Source organism: Rhinopithecus roxellana, chromosome 3, assembly GCF_007565055.1.
Source record: "Rhinopithecus roxellana isolate Shanxi Qingling chromosome 3, ASM756505v1, whole genome shotgun sequence".
In the NCBI taxonomy this organism is placed as follows: Eukaryota; Metazoa; Chordata; class Mammalia; order Primates; family Cercopithecidae; genus Rhinopithecus; species Rhinopithecus roxellana.
In genome coordinates, this window is record NC_044551.1 from 9423718 (window position 1) to 9447743 (window position 24026).

The following is a 24026-nucleotide window of genomic DNA, read 5'->3' on the forward strand; positions in this document are numbered from 1 at the left end:
TTACATCCTTTCTTGATATGCCTTTTCAAAGGAATAAAGTAAGCAGCAGAAGTTTGGAGCTTCTTTAAAACCATTTTGTGAAGGAGTCTGTTATTTAATGTATTATGTAATAATCATGGCATAAATGTGTTCTTTAAAAAAGTGTATTTTCCACACAAAATCTTGTACATGCATGTTTATAGCAGCATTATTCATAATAGCCAAAAGTGGAAACGGCCCAGTGTCTATCACTAACGAATGGATAAATAAAATGTAGTATATATTTCTTTTTTCTTTTAAGACAGAGTCTCACTCTGTTGCCCAGGCTCGAGTGTAGTGGCGCAATCTCAACTCACTGCAACTTCCCCCTCTCGGTTCAAGTGATTCTCCTGCCTCAGCCTCCTGAGTAGCTGGGATTACAGGCGCACACCACCATGCCCAGCTAATTTTGTATTTTTAGTAGAGGCAGGGTTTCACCATGTTGGCCAGGCTGACCTCGGGTGATCTGCCTGCCTCAGCCTCCCAAAGTGCTGGGATTACAGTCATGAGCCACCGCGCCTGGCCAAAATGTGGTATATCTGTACAATGGGATATTATTTGGCAATAGAAAAGGAATAAAGTGTTGTAGTTGTGGTTGTACAACTCTGTGAATATACTGTTCAATTAAAAACTAGTTGTACACTTTAAGTGGGTGAAACATGAATTTTATTTCAATAGTGCTGTTAAAAAGAGTCTCAGGTTTTCAATAAATTTTCTGAAAAAGATAGCTTTTGGTAGTTAATGGGGAAAAGCTGACTACCCACTGTAATATGACAAGTTAGAAACCTAACAGTGGTCTTACTTGCCTTAATTAGAAAAGATAGAAAAGGATTAAATAACAAATTGCTTTACAGGGTATCTTAACTAAGTAATAGAATTGATTACTCTGAGAGACAGGAAATTCAGCTAAATTAAAAAGAATGTGTTGAAAACTAATCTATTTAGATTTATTTATTTTATTTTAGAGCTAGTGCTTGATTCTTAATTGTTTTCTCTTCTTTTCCTAAAATAATATAGCAGACTCAGTGGACTTTTTATACATTTCTACTTTTTACACTAAGGAATCCCCTGTGATGGGTTTGCCTAGACCAGCATTATTTTCAATTAAATCATGGTTTTATTCTACTTAAAATCAATTTTTTTCCTTCTATTAGCAGTCCTCAAAACAGAAATTGGCAGTGCTTTTGCAGTGTTATTTTATTCTCACTTTAAAGTAGCTTTGTGTTTATTGCAGAACATTTAGAGATTATAGGTAAGTGGTTAATTTAAAATAAATTGCATAACTTGACGTAACCACTATTTATATTTTTGTGGATAATCCCCCCCCCCCCCCGTCTTTTTTCTTTGCATGCACACATCTATACACACACATATATTTTAGAAGTAAAAGTAGGCTGGGCACAGTGGCTCATGCCTGTAATCCCAGCACTTTGGGAGGTTGTGGTGGGAGTTTTACTTGAGCCCAGGAGTTCAAGACCAGCCTGGACAACATGGCAAGACCCTGTCTCTACAAAAAAAAAAAAAAAAAAAAAAAAAAAAAAAAAAATTCTTTTAAAGTTAGCTGGATGTGGTGGCATGCACCTATAATCCTAGCTGCCAGGGAAGCTGAGACAGGAAGATCACTTGAGCCCAGAAAGTTGGGGCTGTGGTCAGCCGTGTTTGTGCCACTGCATTCCAGCCTGGGTAAGAGAGTGAGAACTTATCTCAAAAAGAATAAAGCAATAAAAAGTAAAATCACAGTATGTATGCTATTTCAATCATAGGGAAAAAAAGAAACTGCCTCTACAACATGATTTTTGATACCGTATACCACTGCACAACTGTATCTCAATTTAATGAATCCCCTGTAGGAGGACATTTATTTCTATTATTTTTAAATAATGTTTTTTAGATTTGTCAGTGAAGAATGTTAAATGACCAGTTTGCCCTTTCATAATTCCTTTTCTAGAGGTAATTTTCTGGCAAGTTCAGGTATTAAAAAAATGAAGGACTTTAAAGTCAGACAGAGCCTAAATTTGAATCCTGCCCTTCCCCATACCAATTGTATGACCTCAAATAGGAATAATTGATACAAAGCGCCTGCACAGAGTATACTTTTTTTTTTTTTTGAGATGGAGTATTGCTCTTTCACCCAGGCTGCAATGCAATGGCGCGATCTCGGCTTACTACAGCCTCTGCCTCCCAGGTTCAAGCGATTCCCCTGCCTCAGCCTCCCAAGTAGCTGGGATTACAGGCTGCTGCCACCACGCTCAGCTAATTTTTGTATTTTTAGTAGAGACAAGGTTTCACCATGTTGGCCAGGCTGATCTCAAACTCCTTACCTCAGGTGATCCGCCCACCTTGGCCTCCCACAGTGTTAGGATTACAGGTGTGAGCCACCACACCCAGCCAGAGCATACTTTTTTTCCCCCCTTTTGAGTGCTTTGCCCAAGTATAATGCTGGCCTTGAGGAACTTTTTAAGGACATTTTAATATTCTCATTCCCTGGATAAAACAGTGACAACTGATTTTTAGTAATCAACTGTTGGCTACCACTACTCATTTTCTAACTGTCAGTTTTAATGTTTTTGTTTTTATTTTTCTCCTAGAGATAAGATTTCAGTTTCCACAGCTGACTGGAGTGCTTACCCTTGCTTTTTTTATTCATAATTGTATCATCACACTCTTGAAGAACAACAAGAAACAAGAAAACAATGTGAGTAATTATCTTTGGAATTGACTTTTGTATCTCCTGAGAATAAACTTTTTAAGTCAGTATTTGAGCCACTTTATATTTGGGGTACAATTAGGCAATTTTGTCACAAGATCTTAATTTTTAAACTTAAACCATAGAGCAGTGGTCAGCAAATTTTTCTATAAAGGTTCAGATGATAAATATTTCAGGCCTTATAGGCCATATGGTTTTTGTTCCAGCTACCCAGCTCTGCTGTTATGTTATGACAGCAGCCATAGATAATACATAAACAAATGGGTGATGGCATTGTTTCAATGAAACTGTTTGCAAAAAGCAGACATCAGACAAGATTTGGCCCATGAGTCATAGTTCCCCGGTGCCTGCCATAGAGTAACCACTGAAAAAATAGAGGTATAGCTAATAAGCCATTAATGGTGGTAAAATCTTTTAAAGATACCCTGGCTATGGTGGCTCAGGCCTATAATACCAGCACTTTGGGAGTCTGAGGCAGGAAGATCACTTGAGCCCAGGAATTTGAGACCAGCCTGGGCAACATGGTTAGACCCTGTCTCTACAGAAAAAATTAGCCCAGTTTGGTAGCACATGCCTATAGTCCCAGCTACTTGGGAGGCTGAGGCAGCAGGATTGCTTAAGCCCAGGAAGCCAAGTCTGTGGTGAACTGTGTTCATGCCACAGCACTCTAGCCTGGTCAACAGAGCGAAACCCCATCTTAAAAAAAAAAAAAATGCAGCCGGGCACAGTGGCTCACGCCTGTAATCCCAGCACTTCAGGTGGCCAAGGCAGGTGGATCCCGAGGTCAAGAGTTCAAGACCAGCCTGGCCGAGACGGTGAAACCCCATCTCTACTAAAAATACAAAAATTAGTCGGGCATGGTGGTAGATGCCTATAATCCCAGCAACTCAGGAAGCTGGGACAGAGAATTGCTTGAACCGGGAGGCGGAGGTTGCAATGAGCCAAGATCGCCACTGCACTTCAGCCTGGGCAACAGATCCAGACTTCATCTCAAAAAAACAAACAAAAAATACAACTGATCCAAAAGAAGCCATGGAAAAGGAACCAAAGAATAGATGTGACAAATAGAAAACAAATAGCAACATAGTAGGTTTAAACCCGTTGTGTTGATAATTACATTTAAAGACACTGCAGTTAAAAGATTAAAAGAGTCTGGGTGCAGCGGCTCACACCTGTAATCCCACCACTTTGAGAGGCTGAGGCAGGCGGATTCTGAGAAGGCTTTGAGTAAGGGGTAATGTTTGGCAGTCATTAAGGAGGCAAAAACCTTTCTAAGTAGAGGAAGTCTAAAGCAAAAATATAAATTTAGCTTTTCCATCTTCATCTTTACTGACCATACATGTAGCATGTTACCTGTAAATGGAGTTGGACTTGAGTCAATCTGGATTTTTCATACTTCCTATTTGGTGAACTTACCTCAGATTTCATTTTTGTCATATGTAAAATGATAGCTACCTATCAGGGTTGTGATGTTAACATGATCTAACATACAACAGAGGTTGGAAATTTTTGGTATTTTTACCCCTCTTACCCTTTCTTTCCTGATATTTACAGTCTCTTCTTGTAAGCCAAGTTAGCCCAAGTGCCCTAGAAACTCATGTTGTTAAGTAGAATTCTCATATATTGGATGATCCTATCCATAAGGCTGTGTTTCTCAAACTTTACCACCAAAGTCTCCCTAATAACAGAACAACCTCATGCACCTAGAAATCTGGGGAAGACAAACACAATCTTACCAAAGTGTCATGTTTTATCTGAAACATTTACACATGTTTTTATCATGCTCATTATTTGTTTGTCTTACTGGAAAACAGTCTCAGGCTGGGCACAGTGACTCATGCCTGTAATCCCAGCACCTTGGGAGGCCAAGGCAGGCAGATCACAAGGTCAGGAGATTGAGACCATCCTAGCTAACACAGTGAAACCCCATCTCTACTAAAAATACAAAAAATTAGCCGGGTGTGGTGGCACGCGCCTGTAGTACCCACTACTCGGGAGGCTGAGGCAGGAGAATCGCTTGAACCCGGGAGGTGGAGGTTGTGGTGAGCCAAGATCGTGTCACGGCACTCCAGCCTGGGCGATAGAGTGAGACTCCACCTCAAAAAAGAAAAGGGAAAGGGGAGGGGCTCAAAATGAGTTAAATTACAGGAAGTTCTCATGTTGCATGGTTGTTACTTGCACCAGTTTCTTTAATCTGGTTTAGTTAAAATACATCAGTTCCTCCTAACAACATTTGTTCAAACCTCAGTTACCACAGACTTTTATTTTATTTTTTTTCAGCCATTTCTTGTTTTTTACTTATAGTTTGTGTTCAATGCAAATCAATTCCATAACATAAGAAGTTACTATGAATCAAAGCATAAATACACAAACACAATATACAATCCAAAAGAGATGTACAGCATTCTGGAATAAAGCAAAAGAGTGTTCATTCACACACACAGTAGCTTCAGATGTGTTCAATCTGTTTGTTCCCATGTAGTTTTCTAAAGATGGAAAAAAATGACTTTGGTCATCAAGACTACTGTGGCCATATTAGATTCCTAGAACATCTAAGCATCAGGGTGTGACCATGAGAACAAAAGACTTCAGCAAGTGTCTATTTTTAAAAAGGTTTCTGTGTGTCGAGGCAGTTGTGAAAGATTTACTGCAGAATCAAGCCCACTTTTAGGCTTAGGACCAGGTTCTAACTATCTAAAAATATTGACTGATAGCAAAAAGTGTTCCAAATGTGGCTATTCTGATCCATAATTGTTTTTTAAAGAAAAAAAAGTATATACAGAAAGAGTATAAAAGTTTTTGTGAATTTAATGCAAATTAGCTTCCAGTCTTCACTTCCCAAATACTTGATTTACAGTTTTGATTCCTTTACATTTTTGCCTTTTTAATTTCAAGATTTGCAGTTTTGCCTTCAAAACAGATCTTTTTTTTAATTGTAAAAAGTATTCAACATATACAGAAATCAAAAGCATTTTGACGGCTGGGCACGGGGGCTCAAGCCTATAATCCCAGCACTTTGAGAGGCCGAGGCAGGTGGATCACCTGAGGTCAGGAGTTCGAAACCAGCCTGGGCAACATGGTGAAACCCTGTCTCTAGTAAAATTACAAAAATTAGCCGGGCGTGGTGGTAGGTGCCTGTAATCCCAGCTACTTGGGAGGCTGAGGCAGGAGAAACGCTTGAGCCTGGGAGACAGAGGGTGCACTGAGCTGAGATTGCGCCACTGCACTCCAGCCTGGGCGACAAAGTGAGACTCCATCTAAAAAATAATAATAATTAAAAAAAGTATTTTGAAATTAGTCACGGTCAATACAGTTCTACTCTTTGGAATCTGTTTAGCTAAATGAATGTAGCACTCTTATTGAATGGAAATAGGTGATAGGAAATGCCTATCATTTGACTATATGGATAATCAAGAGTTGCTCAGAATGCTTGGACCTGGGGTTAGATTCTCATTCATCATTGCCCTGGCACGTGTCAATTACTAAGTAAAAGGTCAAATGCAATGTCAAATCCAAAGCCTCAAGAGGAAAGTAAGTTCAGTTCCCAAGAGAACAGCGATAGCTCAACAGTGTAAAACGTCATCTAGAGTATATCGGCATTAAATTAGTGCTGTCGAAACAATACATTGAGGAATTACAGTAACACCTGGAAGTTCCTTCTAATGTACATATAAATAGAATCATGGAAGCTTTTTATATTATCTGTTTTATGGCCTTATAGAATTAATGAATCAAATGAAAACTGAATCTCCATTCCACAATCACATCCTTTATTACTATTCTTATTTTCAAGGTAGTATTTCTTAAGCCACATTCAAGGCAATCATGTCTTAGCTATTTTGGATGTTGCCTCTCCTTCATCTTATACATGAAACACCAGCAGATTTAATATTGGCCTCCATCATCTAGTTCTTCAAACTAGATGTTCTTCAAACCGATCAAATTGGGATCCTCACATGTTCTTCAAACCGATCAAATTTGGGATTCTCAACATTTTGTATCAATAAAAGGTGTGGAATTAGTAGATTCGAAGAAGACCTGTTTTTCCTTGCCAAATCGGACTTCCAAACGCCATTTGGATTGGGTTTAGAAGATGTTTCTTGACCTGAGTCTCTTAACAGTAGAGATGTAGAAGAGAGAGTGAGACCACGAAGGGACTGGCTGTTGACTGCAGGGCACCACCAACCGCCTTGGTAGTGGCATTAGCTGGATTTGGGGCAGTTGAAGTATTCTGGGAGGAGCTACTTGAAACTGTTACAACAGTTGTTTCATTGGAATAAATCTGCGTGGATAGGAGCAGTGCCAGTAGCAGCAGCCCTAGCCAAGCCTGGCCACCATTGCTCTGCCCATGTCCCCTCCATCGGTGCGCTGTGCGTCTCGCTGGATGCTGGGTGCTTGAAGAACCGCTGGCTCCGGTCGGGCACAGGCAAGGTCAGATTTTTAACTATTAGTACCTGTAAAGTAGTAGCTGCTAGCCCTCACTTCACAAAGCACTACGTAAAAAACAAGTGCATGTGATAATTAGTAACCAATCACATAACTTCTTGCAAAGTCTGTCAATGACTGGTCACTGTGTATGTTTTTCACGGTACAGTCTGCAAAGCAGATAGTTGTGTTAACTCCTTGTCTCCCAGTGATAAACTGACATATTTTACAAAAAATGGATATTTGAACAAGGAATTGTCAAACAAAGTGAAAGTGTTACAATGAAACAAAACAATAATGCAAGAAGTGAAATTTGAATTCAATTCTATATAAAGAGTTACAAAAGAAATAGCCAACTGTGGAAATGTTGACACTGCTGGAGTATACATATATACTCCAGATATGCAGCCAGAGAAACTTAAGGAAGTTGAGCTTATCAACATGCATTTGGAAAGTGGTTATGATTACAAGAATGAAGATATCCCAGAGGAAGTGCAATTGGCAGAAAACTTCACATTAATTGAATTCTCAGAGATGTCTCACAACATTGAAAGCACAAAAGATGAAATGTTAGAAGCTGGTGCATAGTTGGGATAAAGAAGTATGATGGTTCACCAAGGCATGGAAAAGATGCCTGCTCCGTTTTGTTAAGTTATACAATGAGAAGAAGGAGGCAAACGTAGTTCAGACTACTCTTGGTATGTTTTTACAAAACATAAAATATTTTAAGCTCAATATTTCTGACATTGCAATGTACTTTTAAAAATGTTTTACTTTTTCTTCATTTCCTTACACATTTATAACAATATTTAATGTTTTGACAATTGTTAAAGATCATAGAACAATTATATGTTTTTCCCATTGATTATTGTGATCACTTTGCACAGTTTCAGGTTGCACAGTAATTTTTATAATCTCATACCACCCTGCAAAGTGAGGACTGTCTGTGCTTAACTTTTCACTCGCCAGAATTCTCAAGTTGAATTGCTTTTCTGGAAAGTCACACCAGTTTATCTGGAGGTGTATATGCCCCACTGTGAGAAGCTCAGGGCTGGATTGAGATGGGCGTTCTTGGTTCATGGTCTCCCAAGGACTGAGGACATGTCTTTGCCTTTCTTAGTAGAACACTCAGTGGGCCTTGAAATCCGTATTTCATATGTAAATACCATAAAATGAATTCTTTCCACTTAGTATTAGGATGAGGACTTTGTAGAACTATTATGTTAGGTTCAGCTAATATGATTTGATTCACCTTTTGTCACTTGTGGAAACTACTTTTAAAACAAAGGCTTAAAAGCAAAGGTTTCAATGGCTGGGCATGGTGACTCACGCCTGTAATTCCAGCACTTTGGGAGGCTGAGGCGGTTGAATCAGCTGAGGTCAGGAGTTCGAGACCAGCCTGGCCAGACATGGCAAAACCCCGTCTCTACTAAAAATACAAAAATTAGCCAAGCATGGTGGTGGGCCTCTGCAATTCCAGCTACTTGGGAGGCTGAGACAGGAGAATCACTTGAACTCGGGAGGCAGAGGTTGCAGTGAACTGAGATCACGCCACTGCCCTCCAGCCTGGGCAACAGAGCGAGACTCCATCTCAAAAACACACACACACACACACACACACACACACACACACACACAAAGGTTTAAATGGTTGTTTTTGTTTGTTTGTTTGTGTGTTTGTTTGTTTTTACTGTCTTAATTGAAATTGGGTTATGAAGTGATGGTCTACCTTTCAAAAAACTAGTTGTACTTTATGTTAACTTCTTAAAATATTAATAATTGCTAAGGATAAAGCTAACATTTATGAAGCACTATGTGCCAGCAACATTCTAAACACTTTGACTATATGTAAATATATATACTCTCTTTTTGATTATACTGAAATTGGCTTTTATGTTAGCAAAAATCTAGCTAAATGGGTACTATATTCTGATAAAAACTTTGTCATTTGATTTATTTAATGATTATACTTTTCAGCAGGTTTCAGTAAGTAATTTGAAAGAAGTCCTGTTAATATCATGGCATAATATTTTCTTGAGATTAAAGTCGAAAAATATAAAGCTTGCCAGGGACTCTGAATTCATAATGTGGATACTGGATCATTCCAAGCTCAGTAAACAAAAGTTTGAAAATAGAAAAGAAGACAAAAGAATAGAAAAGGCCTCTTCTTCTATGTAAATTATAGCTGGACTTGGAACTAAAGACATTTGCAAAGGAAGAAACAAACTCCCAAATAGGTGTAGTGATCAAATTTTCTAGGTTTTCCAAGTTCAACTTCATTTCATACAGTTTTTTTTTTTCCATCAAATGTAATTTGTTATATGTGTAAATGGGATATCATTTCTATTCCTTTTTTTTTTTTTTTTTTTTTTTTTGAGACGAAGTTTCGTTCTTGTTGCCCAGGCTGGAGTGCAGTGGCACGATCTTGGCTTACCGCAACCTCCACCTCCCCAGTTCAAGCAATTCTCTTGCCTCAGCCTCCCAAGTAGCTGGGATAACAGGCACCTGCCACCACGTCTGGCTAATTTTGTATTTTTAGTAGAAACGGGGTTTTTCCATGTTGGTCAGGCTGGTCTTGAATTCCTGACCTCAGGTGATCCACCCGCCTCAGCCTTCCAAAGTGCTGGGATTACAGGCGTGAGCCACCCCACCCGGCCATCATTCCTGTTCTTTTGTCATATCTTGCCAAAAAAGGGGGATTAGGGAGCTGAAGACCATCCAACTAGTTTATCACCAGAATATGTAGTCCCTATAACCCTCCTGGTTGTGTGGATTGACCTCTTGATATTTTCTTATTGTATTTGAATCAGAACCTCTAAGTGTTTCTTTTGTTTAGTTTTGTTTTGTCTGTGTTTAGTTGTATTACCCTGCTTTGTTCTTTAAAACAATTTGAAATGCCTTATATCGTGATTTGTTATTTACTTTTTTCTTCCTCATATGAATCTGTGGTTTACTTGGCTATATACCAGGAGAAGTTATGTAAATTTTTGGGGTCAGCCTGTGTGGTCAGTTTCTGTCATTTTTGTTAGTAAATACTCCACTGGATAGTATTTTCACTATGAACGGTATGTGGAACAAATAATAAACCATATCTGACAAATAGAATGTGCTCCCAAACCCACTTCTGGGCCTGTTGTAGATCCAGTTTTCATTCTGACTTGGCATTCTACCTGTCATTAGTTTTCTACCGTCAACCCTGCCAGCCATTTATTATTCACAAGGCAGAATCAGTTACCTTATTAATGTATAGGCTTCTTGACATAATTACCAATTTATATTGTCACTTGTGTCTCTTTTTAAATATATTTTTTACTTTGAGCCTCATTTTCTAAAGAATAGCTTTTTTCTATGCTCTTCCATTAAATGGGCTTTCAAGAGGCTATATCTTTAGACCGAACTATATCTTTAGTAATGGCTTGTATTTGAGCCAGAGAATAGCAAAGCCCACATATGTGTATACTGTTCATAAGTGGTATATTTCCCAGCGTCATGCTAAACCTCAGCTGCTTTTATAATAAAAGCATCATTTCTGTTCATCAGAGTATTCAGATGAAAACACATATATAGCTCCTGAGCTACTTTTACTGAAGGTATGTTGGAGTACCGTGAAATAGAACTTTTCTGATTTTAGTGTCTCAAAATGAAAGCATCCCTGTATGTGTTCTGTTGTATAGTTGTTACTCATAACTTGTTACCTCTCTTTTTTTATTATTATTGTTTATTAACTGTGACACAACTGCATTGGCGACTGGTCAGCTCTCTATCATAGCAGCTGAGGACCTGCAATTTGGAACTAAAAGGATCTTGATTTGAATATTGGTTTCACCAGATACCCACTTTGCAGCCACAAACGAGTTTTGTAACCTTGCTGCATCTTAGTTTACATCTGTAAAATGAAGAAAATGACAGTATCTACATTATAAAGTTGCAATGAGGATTAAATGAGATGACACTTGTAATGTGCTTAGCAATAGAGCCTGGCACCTACAAGCACTTAATAAAACCAATGTGACTATTTTTCTTTATCTACATTTACCATGTTCCTCCTATGTACCAGGTGTGGTCTTGGGTATTGGGGATACAAAGAAGAAAAAGACATGGTCCCTGTCCTCAGAATCCCAGAGTCTTGTGGTACAGACACATTTAGAGAAAAATTAAAATACCAACATGATACAAGAACTATTAACCTTGGCTATTTTAGGGATGTCAAGGGACATATTTTATCTCCACTTGAAATTCTTTATATCATGCACATGGATTACTTTTATAATAAAAGTTCATGACTGTCACAATACTGTCATTGCTGTATTTGAGATCTGTATATAGTGCCGTGAGAACAGAGAAGCAGAGGGGAAAAGTCTTATTGGAAGCTCTGCACCATAGCCTTTGCATCTTAATCAGATTTCCCCTGAAGTGTGTTATGGTACACTTCTTTGCAACAAGTCAGACCAAAATAACGCGGTGATCAGGTAGTAGATAAGCTGAAAACTGTCTATGGAATGGTGGCTGTCCCACTTTACAGAGAGCTGTCTCAGGCCCAGCTGCTTTGCCTCCCAAGATTTTTTTACAAGGCTACCTCTGTTCTTGAGTAGCATTGAGTAGGTTGAGTGTAGAATGACTTTCAAACATCATAATGGGAAACTACTACTCTTTGACAAAAAAGTAGATTTGACCTGGTTCATTGCTGTTCATCCCACACAAGATCATGAGGCAACCCTAGGGGTGACTGAAGTCTGGCCTCCCGTCAGACCTAGAGCTTCATGAACTCAAGAGGAATGATTCTGAGAACCCCCCAGGAGGTTTGGTCATTCTCTTCCTCATTCCTAAGCAATTAGAAGCATTTTGAGAGGACTGGAACCAATCTGCATAAGCCTTTAGCTCCATGGGCTTATTCACCATCTAATTTAGGGTTTAAAACCCTTGATTTACTTTCAAGCTGATTGTCAATTTAGACCTGACCTTAAGATTTGTCATAATTTGTTACTTGCTTTTTAACTGAATTTGTCAACAGTCAAGTTTATAAAACTCTACTATGTTAGCTAGCCCATTTAAGGAAGAAAGTAATCCAAAAAGTCAGAAATGTTCCCTAATACCAAATGTCCAGGTTTTTTTATTGTGCTATCAAATGTTTTTAAGTTTATTTTTTTCTAATTTGTGTCCTTAGCTTTCAAAGTAATTTTTGTTTAAAATAAAAAATGAATAGGCTTGTTGCCATAATTTAATTGTGCTGAATTGTTTGGCCATAACTTTAGTGGCGATGAAGACCAGATTTTTGAGCTGGAGAATCTGTTCTGTTTGGATCTGACAGCTGGCTACATTAAATGTCTTGGAGATTTTTACTTTGCATGGAGATGGGAGGTTGGGAGGGTGGGAACCGCAGTAGAAGAAAGCAGTCCACTTTATTTAATGTTCTGCATTTGTTTGCTGATTCCAGTAACATTGTGCAGCTGTTTGAGCAGCTGCCTTTTGATTTCCTTTTGTTTACTGTTTAGATTTATTAAGCTTGCCTTTAATACTGCTTATTGTCTCTTCTTTAGCTTTCTTTTTTTATTAAATATAATTTAGTATGTTCTACTCTGCTGTGGTCTAGGCATATTTTAATAAGTTAATTTACCAACGGAAGAATTTTTAAAATGTTGCAGACCATACTGAAATGGCTTATGCTTACTTTCTTATTGTCCCTTAGCTTTATTATTGTAGTTATAGTATTTTGTAATTTGGCAACTAAATTATCTTTTGAAATTAAGTCAGAATTTCAGTCATGTTAAACCACTGTTTATGTTAACTTCTAAGTCTGCCAACAGGTAGCTTAGTCTACATACTTCAGACTACTTTTTTAAAAAAAATTGGCAGACTAATTGTAAAGTATGTGGATTTTGTTTTAACTACTTTCTGTGAACAAATTGAATATCTAGAAATATATACACACATGTACAAGGTAAAAAGACAAATTTTGTATTTATTTGTTAGTCTTCTTAGCCTATTCAGGTAGACTTACTGCAAAGTTCTTCAGTATTATGGGACTTTTGTTCTGTATTTACAGGTGAGGGACCTGTGCATTGCTTATATGCTGGTGACATTAACTTATCTCTATATTGGAGTCCTGGTTTTTGCTTCATTTCCTTCACCACCATTATCCAAAGATTGTATTGAGCAGGTAAGGCACGGTGTAGCCTCTCTGTGTGATTGTGTACACTTTCATGTATTTATAGTAGGCAGGGTGATACAGTGGCAAGATATAACATCAGATAGACCTGGGTTTTAATGCCGTCTCTGCTATCTACTCCAAGTATGGGAACTTAGGCACCTTCCCTTTTCTTTCTGAGCTTTATTTTTTTTTTTTTTCCATTAAATAGTATAATAAGTACCCCATTTGATTTTTAGATGGACTCTGAGATAATGTACTACGTGCCAGGCACCTTGTGGTACTCAAATAAATGTCTATTACGTACATATATTTCTCTTTTTGTGGGGAACTGTTATGAGTAGTTCTCATGTAGTTATAAAACCTCACAGAGAATACATTGAATGAACTCCCTATTTTTTAAAGCCCACATCAGGAATGCCCTAGATAAACTAGAGTCTTAGTTTATCAGACCCTAATGATTAATCAGACTCTCATTCTTATACTGAGTGACAGGCAGCAAAACAAAAAAAAAGAGTATTTGACTATTAAAAAGAGAGAGAGAGATGTTCTATGAGTTACCAGAGGGTTAAAAAAAAAAAAAAAAAAAAGAGAGAGAGAGACAGAGTAAAAGAAAAAAATATTTTAATAAAAGATTGCCGTAACTAATATTTTCTTTGATTTAACCCATCAAAACCTTAGCAATCGTATAGTCTTTAGTTATAAGTGACTGAAGAGTTTCTCACAAAAAACAACATTTCACAAGTGACTTTCTGGTCAGAAGAAATTCCTCTTATAGAGTGCAATGGAATATACATGTGATTTATTACAGCTGAATTATAATGGTTATTTCAGCAGAATAATGTTAATAGTGTTCTCATCTTTATAAGAAAAATAAGTTTGAATTACTGCTATTATGGCAGCTTGGACATGTTCTTATTTTCTTGATTTTCTTGACTCCAGAAGTTCTTTGGCAGCCAAATGTTTGCTGGAAATTTCCCTGATACGAACAAACTCATACAAAGCCTACTCCCTTGGGAATAGGAATATTTGTGATATTTGTATTTGAAAGAAAAGATAAAAATTCTGCGTAGTTAACTTTTTTTAAGATACCAAACCAAAATGGAGAAAAGGGTCATGAAAGGAAGAAGAGATAAATCCTTTTCAATTTAGTGATAAACAATGATGCAGTAGGTGATAGACATACTCTCACCTTATTCTGTCATCTTTACATCAAAAGTGCTTACAGTGCTTCAGAGGAGGAAAGCAAGAGAGCCAGAGAGGGTAAAATAACACTGAATTAAATTAGCTCTTTAAATCTTTAAAGCAGACTGGTATTTTCCTTGAACCACATAGAGCAGTGCTTTCTCGATCTATCTGTAGTGAAGGACAAAATTGTCTTTGCTGTTGCTTTAATGTTACATAAATTGCATGCTGATACTTTTGTAAAATAGAATAAAATTGTGGCAATGTCATATTTCTGTAAAAGTTTCTAAACACTCAATTTCTATACTTACCTCATTGAAAAAATACTTAACAAGTAGTTGTGGATGGGCACTAGTCCACAAGTCACAATTGGAGTAGCACCTGTGTTCAAAATAAGCAGAAGACATTCCATTTTATGAATGTGTGTACTGAATTTGATTTTTAACATGACCTCATTATCTTTCTTGGATTAGAATTTTTTAGACAACTTCCCTAGCAGTGACACCCTGTCCTTCATTGCAAGGATATTCCTGCTGTTCCAGATGATGACTGTATACCCACTCTTAGGCTACCTGGCTCGTGTCCAGCTTTTGGGCCATATCTTCGGTGACATTTATCCGAGGTAAGGGCTCTTCTCTTGACCAGCAAGATGTGCCAAGCAACAAATGACTGTGCAAGCAGGTCAGTTTAAAGTGTGACTGATCCTTTTGCTATAAAAATGCCTAATGAAAGTGGTGACTAAAGATAGATCATTGGTGTCCTCTTCCCTGAAGAGCTTTAAAAATAGAAGCCACTCCCTTGTCTAGAATGATTTAAAGTTCGTTCCTTCCAGTATAGTTAATTAGCTTTGATACCACTTATATTTATCTTATTATTTAATTGCTATTGATTTACATGTTGTCAAGAAGTTTATAGTGTATAGTACCTATGTTGGCAATGTGTAGCTAATGAGAAGCAACACTTTTATTTTAATTATTGGTCATTGAAGCTATCAGGGCCAAGGGAAATCTTCCCCTTTGCCCTCTGAAGGTTTGTTGAAAATGACTGACAAAAGGCAGATTAATAGGCAAAAAGGGCCAGGCTCAGTAGCTCATGCCTGTAATCCTAGCACTTTTAGAGGCCAAGGTGGGTGGATCACTTGAGCCCAGGAGTTCAAGACCAACCTGGGCAACATAGTGAAACTCCATCTCTACAAAATTTTTAAAACTTAGCTGAGCATGGTGGGCATGCTTGTAGTCCCAGTTACTCAGGAGGCTGAGGTAGGAGGAGGAGGATCGTTTGAGCCCAGGAGATAGGGGCTGCAGTGAGCTGAGATCATGCCACTGCTCTGGGTGATACAATGAGACCCTGTCTCCAAAAGAAAAAAAAAAAAGGCGGAGAAAAGGCATATATATGTATTTGTATGTGGTTTTATGTTACATGGGAGCCTTTAGAAAGAAGACCCAAAGATACAGGGGAAATTGTCCATTTTTCTGATTACGTTTATGTGAACAGCCATGTCTAATGCTAATAGACTGAGTGGGGAAACCCAGCAAGGCCCCTCTGTCTAGATTCTTAGCTTCTCTGAGCATATGTTTTTTCATCTGAGTCTGGGGCAGGACCCCCTCTGTTATGGGAGTCTTACGACCTGCAGTCAAACAAGACAGGTCAGATCATTTCTTTATGGCTAGTTTTTACACAGAAATAGAGGGAAATTCGAGTTATGTTTTTAGGTTTTATGGCCAGCTTGAGGGAAAATGTTTCCGTTTCCACCTTGGAGAAGAGGGATTCTAGTTTCTAAGCTAGCTTCGGGAGAATGGGACTGAGATTCAGAAGGTCAGAGAAACTTTTGTTTCTAAGGCTTTCATTTTGGGGTATGGTTTTCTGAGTCCAACAATCCTTACTTTTATGTTCATTAACATTTATGCAGTTTTACATAAATGATCAATTGTTAAGAATTGAAGGTCAGATATATAATTAATTTTTATTTGATATATAACAAGTTTAAATTACTGCTATAATTGTTAACCTCTTATTGGGGATGAAGGAGTTGTGAGTTCTTTTGAAAATCTGTTCAAAGCTGGTTACCCTCATCCAAGAGAAATTTCTATATGTCATTTCAGAGTTTCCCAGCAGTCCTCTTGTGAGCCCTTGGCTAACTCCTACTCTTACATTAAGTCTTATTATAGGTTCATCCTAGTGAAAAGAACCTAATCCACTTTTATTAGGAATAAGTTCTTTTAAAGAAATAAAACTTTTAAATAAAATTTGAAAAAAAATTGCATTTACAGTAACCAACTAAACAAGTAGTCTTAATCAGTTCTTGTTTAAAATGAACTAATGTAGTCTGCTTCTTCAGTAAATAATTTTCGCCATAAATATGTTGGTTTCAAAACAAAGCAAAAGTCAAGAGTTACCAGGTTCAAGCACTGATAAGTATAGCAGCAACTATAGTTCTAATATTATTATCCAGAAGATTGGAGCTCAGTAAATGTAAGCCTCTGATTGTGTTTCTACCCTACTGTATTTATATTCATCGAAGAAGATAAATGCAGTGAAGTCATAGATGAAAAACTGCTAAGCAAATACATTATTCCTGTTTTCTGCCATTATTTTGCAGAATTGTGGCTATCTTTACAAGAATGTTTTTTCTTCTTGGAAAAAGTCAGAGATTTCCCTTTTGTTTTCACATTACAGTTCTTCCCCTGCCACCAAGAACACACTGTCATTTTCATTTATCCGACAGTTATAAGTACTCTATAGAGTGTGCATACTTTGGAGCATAATTTTTGGTCTCAGGACCCTTTATGCTCTTAAAAATGTATGGACGACTCCAGGAGCTTTAGTTTATGCAGGTATAGGTATCAGCATTTAAATATTAAAAAATAGAATTTAGGTTTTTTTGTTTTGTTTTTTGTTTTTTTGAGATGGAGTTTCAGTCTTGTTGCCCAGGCTGGAGTGCAGTGGTGCATCTCGGCTGACTGCAACCCCTGCCTCCTGGGTTCAAGCAATTCTCCTGCCTCAGCCTCCCAAGTATCTGAGATTACAGGCACCCACCACCATGCCTGGCTAATTTTTTGTATTTTTAGTAAAGATGGCGTTTCGCCATGTTGGGCAGGCTGATCTTGAACTCCTGACCTCAGGTGATCCGCCCGCCTCGGCCTCCCAAAGTGCTGGTATTACAGGCATGAGCCACTGTGCCCAGCAAAGTATTTTTAATTTCTTTAAAATCAATAATAAAACCATTACTTGTTAAGTAACATTTTTGTAAAAAACCACTTTCGGGGGATGGATACCCCAGTCTCCATGATGTGATTATTATGTATTACATGCCTGTATGAAAACATCTCATGTACCCCATAAATATATACACCTACTATATACCCACTAACATTAAAATTAAAAAAAAAAATAACTGCTTTCAAAAAATTTTTAATTTGGCCATGCGTGGTGGCTCACACCTGTAATCCAAGCACTTTGGGAGGCCGAGGCGGGTGGATCATGAGGTCAGGAGATGGAGACCATCCTGGCCACCATGGTGAAACCCCGTCTTTACTGAAAATACAAAAATTAGCCTGGCGTGGTGGCAGGCACCTATAATCCCAGGTACTTGGGAAACTGAGGCAGGAGAATTGCTTGAACTCAGGAGGCGGAGGTTGCAGTGAGCCAAGATGGCACCACTGCACTCCAGCCAGGGTGACACAGCAAGACTCCATCTCAAAAAAAAAAAAACTTTAATTTACATTTGCAAAACTCTAATTTCTGCTTTACTAGTAGACAATTGGATTCTCCTCTCTACTTCTGCATTCCATGTTATAATATGCTGTTTTCATTTAGATTTGTGAAGAAAATCCAGCCTCACATAGATAGTTGGAAAAAGAAAGAGTACTTTTAATAGCCTTTTCATATAATTCTGGATATTCTTCTTTGATACTGTGCCAAAACCTGACAAGTGGTAGCTTCTTATGAGTTGCAATGTGGAATCTGAAACTTGTTGACATTAAAACCAATTGGTCTGTCGTGCACTTTGGATCTTTTACGCATGCATGATTCTGTAACATCTGTTTGATCATTTGGAAAATATTGGTTCTCTGAGTTCTGTGGATCTTCCAAATGTTGACACACTTCATTTTACAATATCAAAACCCAATTTCATTAATACTATCACTAATTTCATCATAAGAGCCTTTAAACATTGTCAAGCTCAGGGTAGCAAATACAAGTTTTCCAAAATTCTAGTTTTTATTTGAAAACTTTAATTTTATCTTTGGCAACAAATACTGCCAGTTGTTTTCCTTGAAGTGACAAGCTTATATCATTCATTTTCTGGAAAATACCTGTCAAACACCTGAGTTTGAATGACCATAGTTTGACTGCAATTCAAGTAAAAAAAGCATTTGGTAGGCAAAACAGCTAGGTCCTCCTCAGCTCAGCCACACAAGTACTTTTCCTCAGGACTTCCAGTGTACTGTACTGCAGTATGCAGTAGATGTGCTTTATTATGACCTTCTTATTTGATCACATAGAATATTTAAAAGATTGTGTATTCAAACATGAGATTCAGCAAAATTAATGTTCTACTCCTTTATCAAGGACTTTATTTATTCTTTGGAGAGTGTTTGGCAGTAAAGAATACAGTATGGAAAACATGGGTGTTAGCCGGGCATGGTGACACATGCCTGTGGTCACAGGTATTCAGGAGGATGGTTTGAGTCCAGAAGTTCAAGGCTTCAGTGAGCCATGACTGGCCCACTGCACTGCAGCCTGGATGATGGAGCAAGACCCTGTCTCTTAAAAAATAATAATAATAATTAATAAAATTTTAGAAAAGGAATACATGTATACAAAGTTGTTTCCTTTTATAATACAGAAATAACAAAGGCCCAGCCAATACCTCAAAGCTCTGAAGCAATTTTAAGGTTAGAGTTTCTAGGTAAACAATAAGATCTGTAAGCCTAATATCTTTCTAATTCATCAGGGTATATGACTAACCACTTATTTATATAAATAATTTTCTTTGTTTTTAATTCTCTCTGTAATCTTTATCTGGGATTAATTAACCTCTGATAACCTTGGCCCAAAGGGTTGCTTTGATGTGTACATTTGGCTTTTGAGAATCATTTTCAGGGGAAATGGAGTTATTTCTTCAGCATCAAATTTTCATCTACATTATTTTTGTTTGTGTCCAAAATTGATTCCTAAACCTTGGATTGTTAATGTCTAGTTAAAGTATTTAGTAAATATTCTGTTGATGGTAGTGAGTAAGTTCTTTCTTTATGGTCTAAGTATGAGATATGACCACTTTCTTTAAGTGGTTAAATCTGAAAAATAAAAACCTGCCCTTTTTGTCTTTCCCTTTAATATAATGTTTTTAATATAAAAGTAATTTGAACATTTTATGAAAAGTTTGTTAAATATAGAAAAGAGGGAATGTTATCCAAAACCCCAAATTGTAACAAAATCACTACTGCCTTCTCAGTGTATATCCTTCTGATATTTTTTCAAATCTTTTTGGTGTTTTCTTGTGTAGTGAAAACCTAGCTGACTTTTTTTTCTGAATTGCTAGATAGTATTTTACCTGACAAGGTAATAATGATAAGTTATTTTAAATAATTTTCAACATATTCTGTCAAGTAAATTGTTGCCTTGCTGTGTCCAGGATTCTTCTGTTTTTTCATAAATATCTTGATATTCATAGCATTTTCATTGTTTGGATTATTTTCTTAAGATATTCCAAATGGAATCATAGCTCAAAGAATGTGAATTCTGATACACATTACCAGTGTGCTTCTACAAAATTTAACCAGTGTAATTCCACAAAAGAGCTAATTTCACTTTCTCGTTACCAAAATTGAAGACTACTGTTACCTTCTATTTTTGCTGTGATTTTATCGAACTTAAGACATATTTATTTTAATGATGTTAAGAGTGAACTGTATTCTCATATTAGTCGTTATAATTTGCCTATTTTTGTATTTTTTCTTTCCTCCAAACTTTCTTCTCAACTTCTAGCATTTTCCACGTGCTGATTCTTAATCTAATTATTGTGGGAGCTGGAGTGATCATGGCCTGTTTCTACCCAAACATAGGAGGGATCATAAGGTACTGCCTTGTAAAGGAATGGTGCCCTTACATATATTGGTCTTTATTTTTAGGCTTTTCCTGTTGTTGTCGTTGTTTTAATTTAATTGTATGAAATTCCTGTGAGTATTTAAAACTAGTAATATTCAATTGCAGCCCCTTGGTATCAGTTAAGATGCTCATTATCTTCCATTTCTGTTTGTTCTAGTGAGGAACTCATTCTAGAAGCCCCATTATCCCTTAGCCTCAGGCATCATTTTCTTTTTCTTTTTCTCATCATCTTCCACTTTATTTCCTCTCTATATCCAAAATAAAAAGTCATTTTTAATATATGTATAACTTTGTGGGAGTACCTGGGGGGGTCCTTTATTTGTCAAAGCTTCCTTAATCCATTCTAAGTTCCTTAATCCATTTCTACTCAAAAATATATTTCAATGTCATTTGTAGTCAAAAAGTAAGAGTTTAAGTAAGAGTTTAGACCCTAGATGGCTTTCTTTAATATCCTTTTCCTAAAAACGTGACAGGATGAATAGAGTAGGAATAAAGTTGTACCTCAAATGCTCATGGGAAATTGGGATTTAGAATGATCTCATTTCTCTTACTATAGACAGCAGGAATGAGTCATTTTTTTTGGAACACTCTTACCTAAGAAAGTAACAAGGAACAAAAGGAGGAGATTGTTAGCCTGATGCTTATTGAATATAATGGGCTTACAAGTTCCTATTTAACTGTTCCTCAAGAAAACCGAAGTATAGAGAAAAGGAGAAGAAAGTGCATATTTCTCTGTCACAGTCTCATGTTTAAGTATTTTTGCTATTATCTTTCATATTCATGCTGAATGCCATGGTAGCATTTATCTGTTCTCATACTTAAATGGAGATGCTAACAGTCCCTTAAAAACTGAGAATGAGTAATTAGTTTATAAAAGATCAAAGATAGGAGGCCTAACTCCAGATGTTTCTGAGGAAGTAGCCACAATCACCCAAACACAGAGGAACTACAGAGATTTGAGGGATGAATAAAAAGTCTTTGTCAATCTGATGCTATAAAGATGAGCAGGAAATCATATTTTATATTAACTTAGCAAGTAAAGTAAGTTTTAAACCCAGATGTTTTATGTCAACAACAAATGAATCAAAACTAATTTTTGTTGAGCTATCAGACTGAGGAGGATTTAAATTGTACTCTGTTTACCTTAATGGTAAATCAGAAAAAAGCAAAGTGCAAGATGAATATTAACCCCAAAAGCTTTTATTTTGCAGATATTCAGGAGCAGCGTGTGGCCTGGCCTTTGTATTCATATACCCATCTCTCATCTATATAATATCCCTCCACCAAGAAGAGCGTCTGACATGGCCTAAATTAGTCTTTCATGTTTTCATCATCATTTTGGGTGTGGCTAACCTGATTGTTCAGTTTTTTATGTGAAATACCTCAACTGTTTTTTCAAGAGCTCTCATGATATTTTGAGCCTTGACAACAGTTCTATATAAATTCACTTGTAAATGCTGCTGTTGTGTAATTCTAAATATTTTCTAAGATAATTTGAAAGCAAGGGAAATAGTGGCCCCTTAATAAGTATGTTTTTATTGGGGTGGGGAAAGGAGCAAAAAGAATGATCTTAGCGTCTTTACCTTTCTCATATTAACTCACCTCTTTATTCTGTGGTCTTTTCTGAATAGAAATGTATGCCCTAGGAAGAAATCATGCTGGGTTTTGCTTTTAGAGATAAAAGGTGGTGGATTTACTTTGCCTGCAGTAAAAATTCTCAGGGTGTCAGAGCAGCATATTGCCAAATCCTGCTTCTGTTTTATGTTTCAGTGTATTCTCTTTCATTTTCTTACTTACTAGACCATTTCTGCAGTTTGCCCAAACCTCTACTGTTTGGGACAGTAAACCAAATACCTCATTTTTAAAAAGAAGTTTTCATGGCATCAGTGTTAATAAAGTACATTTTTAGCTGAGTCTTAATCTCTATTTGAAGAAAAAGTAGAGACAAAAGTAATGTCAATGTAATCCCCAGGATCATGAAATGTATACAAAATAAACAAAGTAGTAGAGTTTGTTGCTGTCTGACTCTTTTATTTCTAATCCAGTACCAGTGACTTAGATCGAAATTACAGTTCCCCAAGCCAGATTTTGCATAGGAACAAGAATGGTTGTCCCCATAGACCCAGGGGGTGTTTTGCTTTTTGGATCCCTGAGATCCCAGCGTAGGCTGTCATGACAGACCCAGTGGGGAAAGCATGGCAGAGAGGAGCCTGAGAGGCCCACAGGGGAGAAGGCAAACAGAAAAGGGGCCAGGAAGGAAGAGGCTTCAGCCCAGCATATTTTGTGTCCTCTGGGGGTAGACTGGTTTCTGCACCACAAAAAAGGATTGATTTTGTTTGAGGTATGACCTTCAGAAAGAGACCTCCATCTGCTTGCTGCTGTAACTGGCAGTACTGTTACAGGAAAGAGGTCCTGATCCAGACCGTGAGAGAAAGTTCTTGATCTTGCGCAAGAAAGAATTCTGGGCAAGTCCATAGAGTAAAGTGAAAGCAAGTTTATTAGGAAAGTAAAGGAATAAAAGAATGGCTACTCCATAGACAAAGCAGCCCCGAGGGCTGCTGGCTGCCCATTTTTATGGTTATTTCTTGGTGATATGCTAATCAAGGGGTAGATTATTTGTGCCTCCCCTGTTAGACCATATAGGGCTAACTTCCTGACAGTGCCATGGCATTTGTAAACTGTCATGGCGCTGCTGGGAGTGTAGCAGTGAGAACGACCAGAGGTCACCCTCATGGCTATCTTGGTTTTGGTGGGTTTTAGCTGACTTCTTTACTGCAACCTGTTTTATCAGCAAGATCTTTATGACCTGAATCTTGTGCTGACCTCCTCCTATCTTGTCCTGTGACCTAGAATGCCTTAACCATCTGGGAATGCAGCCCGGCAGGTCTCAGCCTCATTTTACCCAACTCCTATTCAAGACGGGAGTCGCTCTGGTTCACATGCTTCGGACAGTACAGAGTTAAATCCCTGTAAGAAAAGCTCCTTAAATCTGAGAAAAAGATTAAAGAATCTGTATCCTTGGAATTGACACTCTTCCCTTTTTTCTTCTGAACTAAAAGCTAAACTAGAATCCACATTCACGTTTTCCAAGTAATACAGCCTCTGTGTCCAGGTCAGGATACGACATGGTGATGTTTTTTCTGAAAAAATTAGATTTCTCTAATTTTAAGCTAAAGTCTAAAAATCTATTGTATGTTCGCCTCTCAGGATAGTGTATGGAGTTGTGTTATTTTCTTCCTTTGAAAAAGAAAAATGGTTTTTGTAAACCTAGTAAGGAGCCCAGATTCAAGATCAGCCTTAATTTCTTCAGCAAAGCTTTCGGTCCTATTCATAAAGCCATAGACCTGTATTAATGATGAGCCGTATTTCCTAAAGCTCTTTGTGTTAATAAAAAGTCTCATTATGAAAATCTCAAGCCCACACAAAAGTAATATG

At 37.4% G+C, this 24026-nt stretch overlaps 1 protein-coding gene across 3 annotated transcripts in view; it reads left to right on the plus strand.

Moving 5' to 3' along the window:
* Nucleotides 1–22611, plus strand: part of SLC38A9 (solute carrier family 38 member 9) — an 85264-nt gene extending 62653 nt beyond the window's left edge. Inside the window, exons 12-16 of one of the 3 annotated variants that reach the window (XR_004056370.1) lie at nt 2607–2713; nt 13194–13307; nt 15004–15102; nt 20472–20561; nt 21803–22611. Coding sequence is in view for 2 of the 3 variants with exons in the window: in XM_010386470.1 (XP_010384772.1) it covers nt 2607–2713; nt 13194–13307; nt 14954–15102; nt 20472–20561; nt 21803–21968 (626 nt within the window). In the remaining variant the exon portion in view is untranslated. Of the gene's footprint in view, nt 1–2606; nt 2714–13193; nt 13308–14953; nt 15103–20471; nt 20562–21802 lie in introns of all 3 variants that reach the window. The other 2 variants (XM_010386470.1, XM_030927502.1) reach the window with 2 other exon arrangements.
* Nucleotides 22612–24026: the final 1415 nt, after the last annotated feature.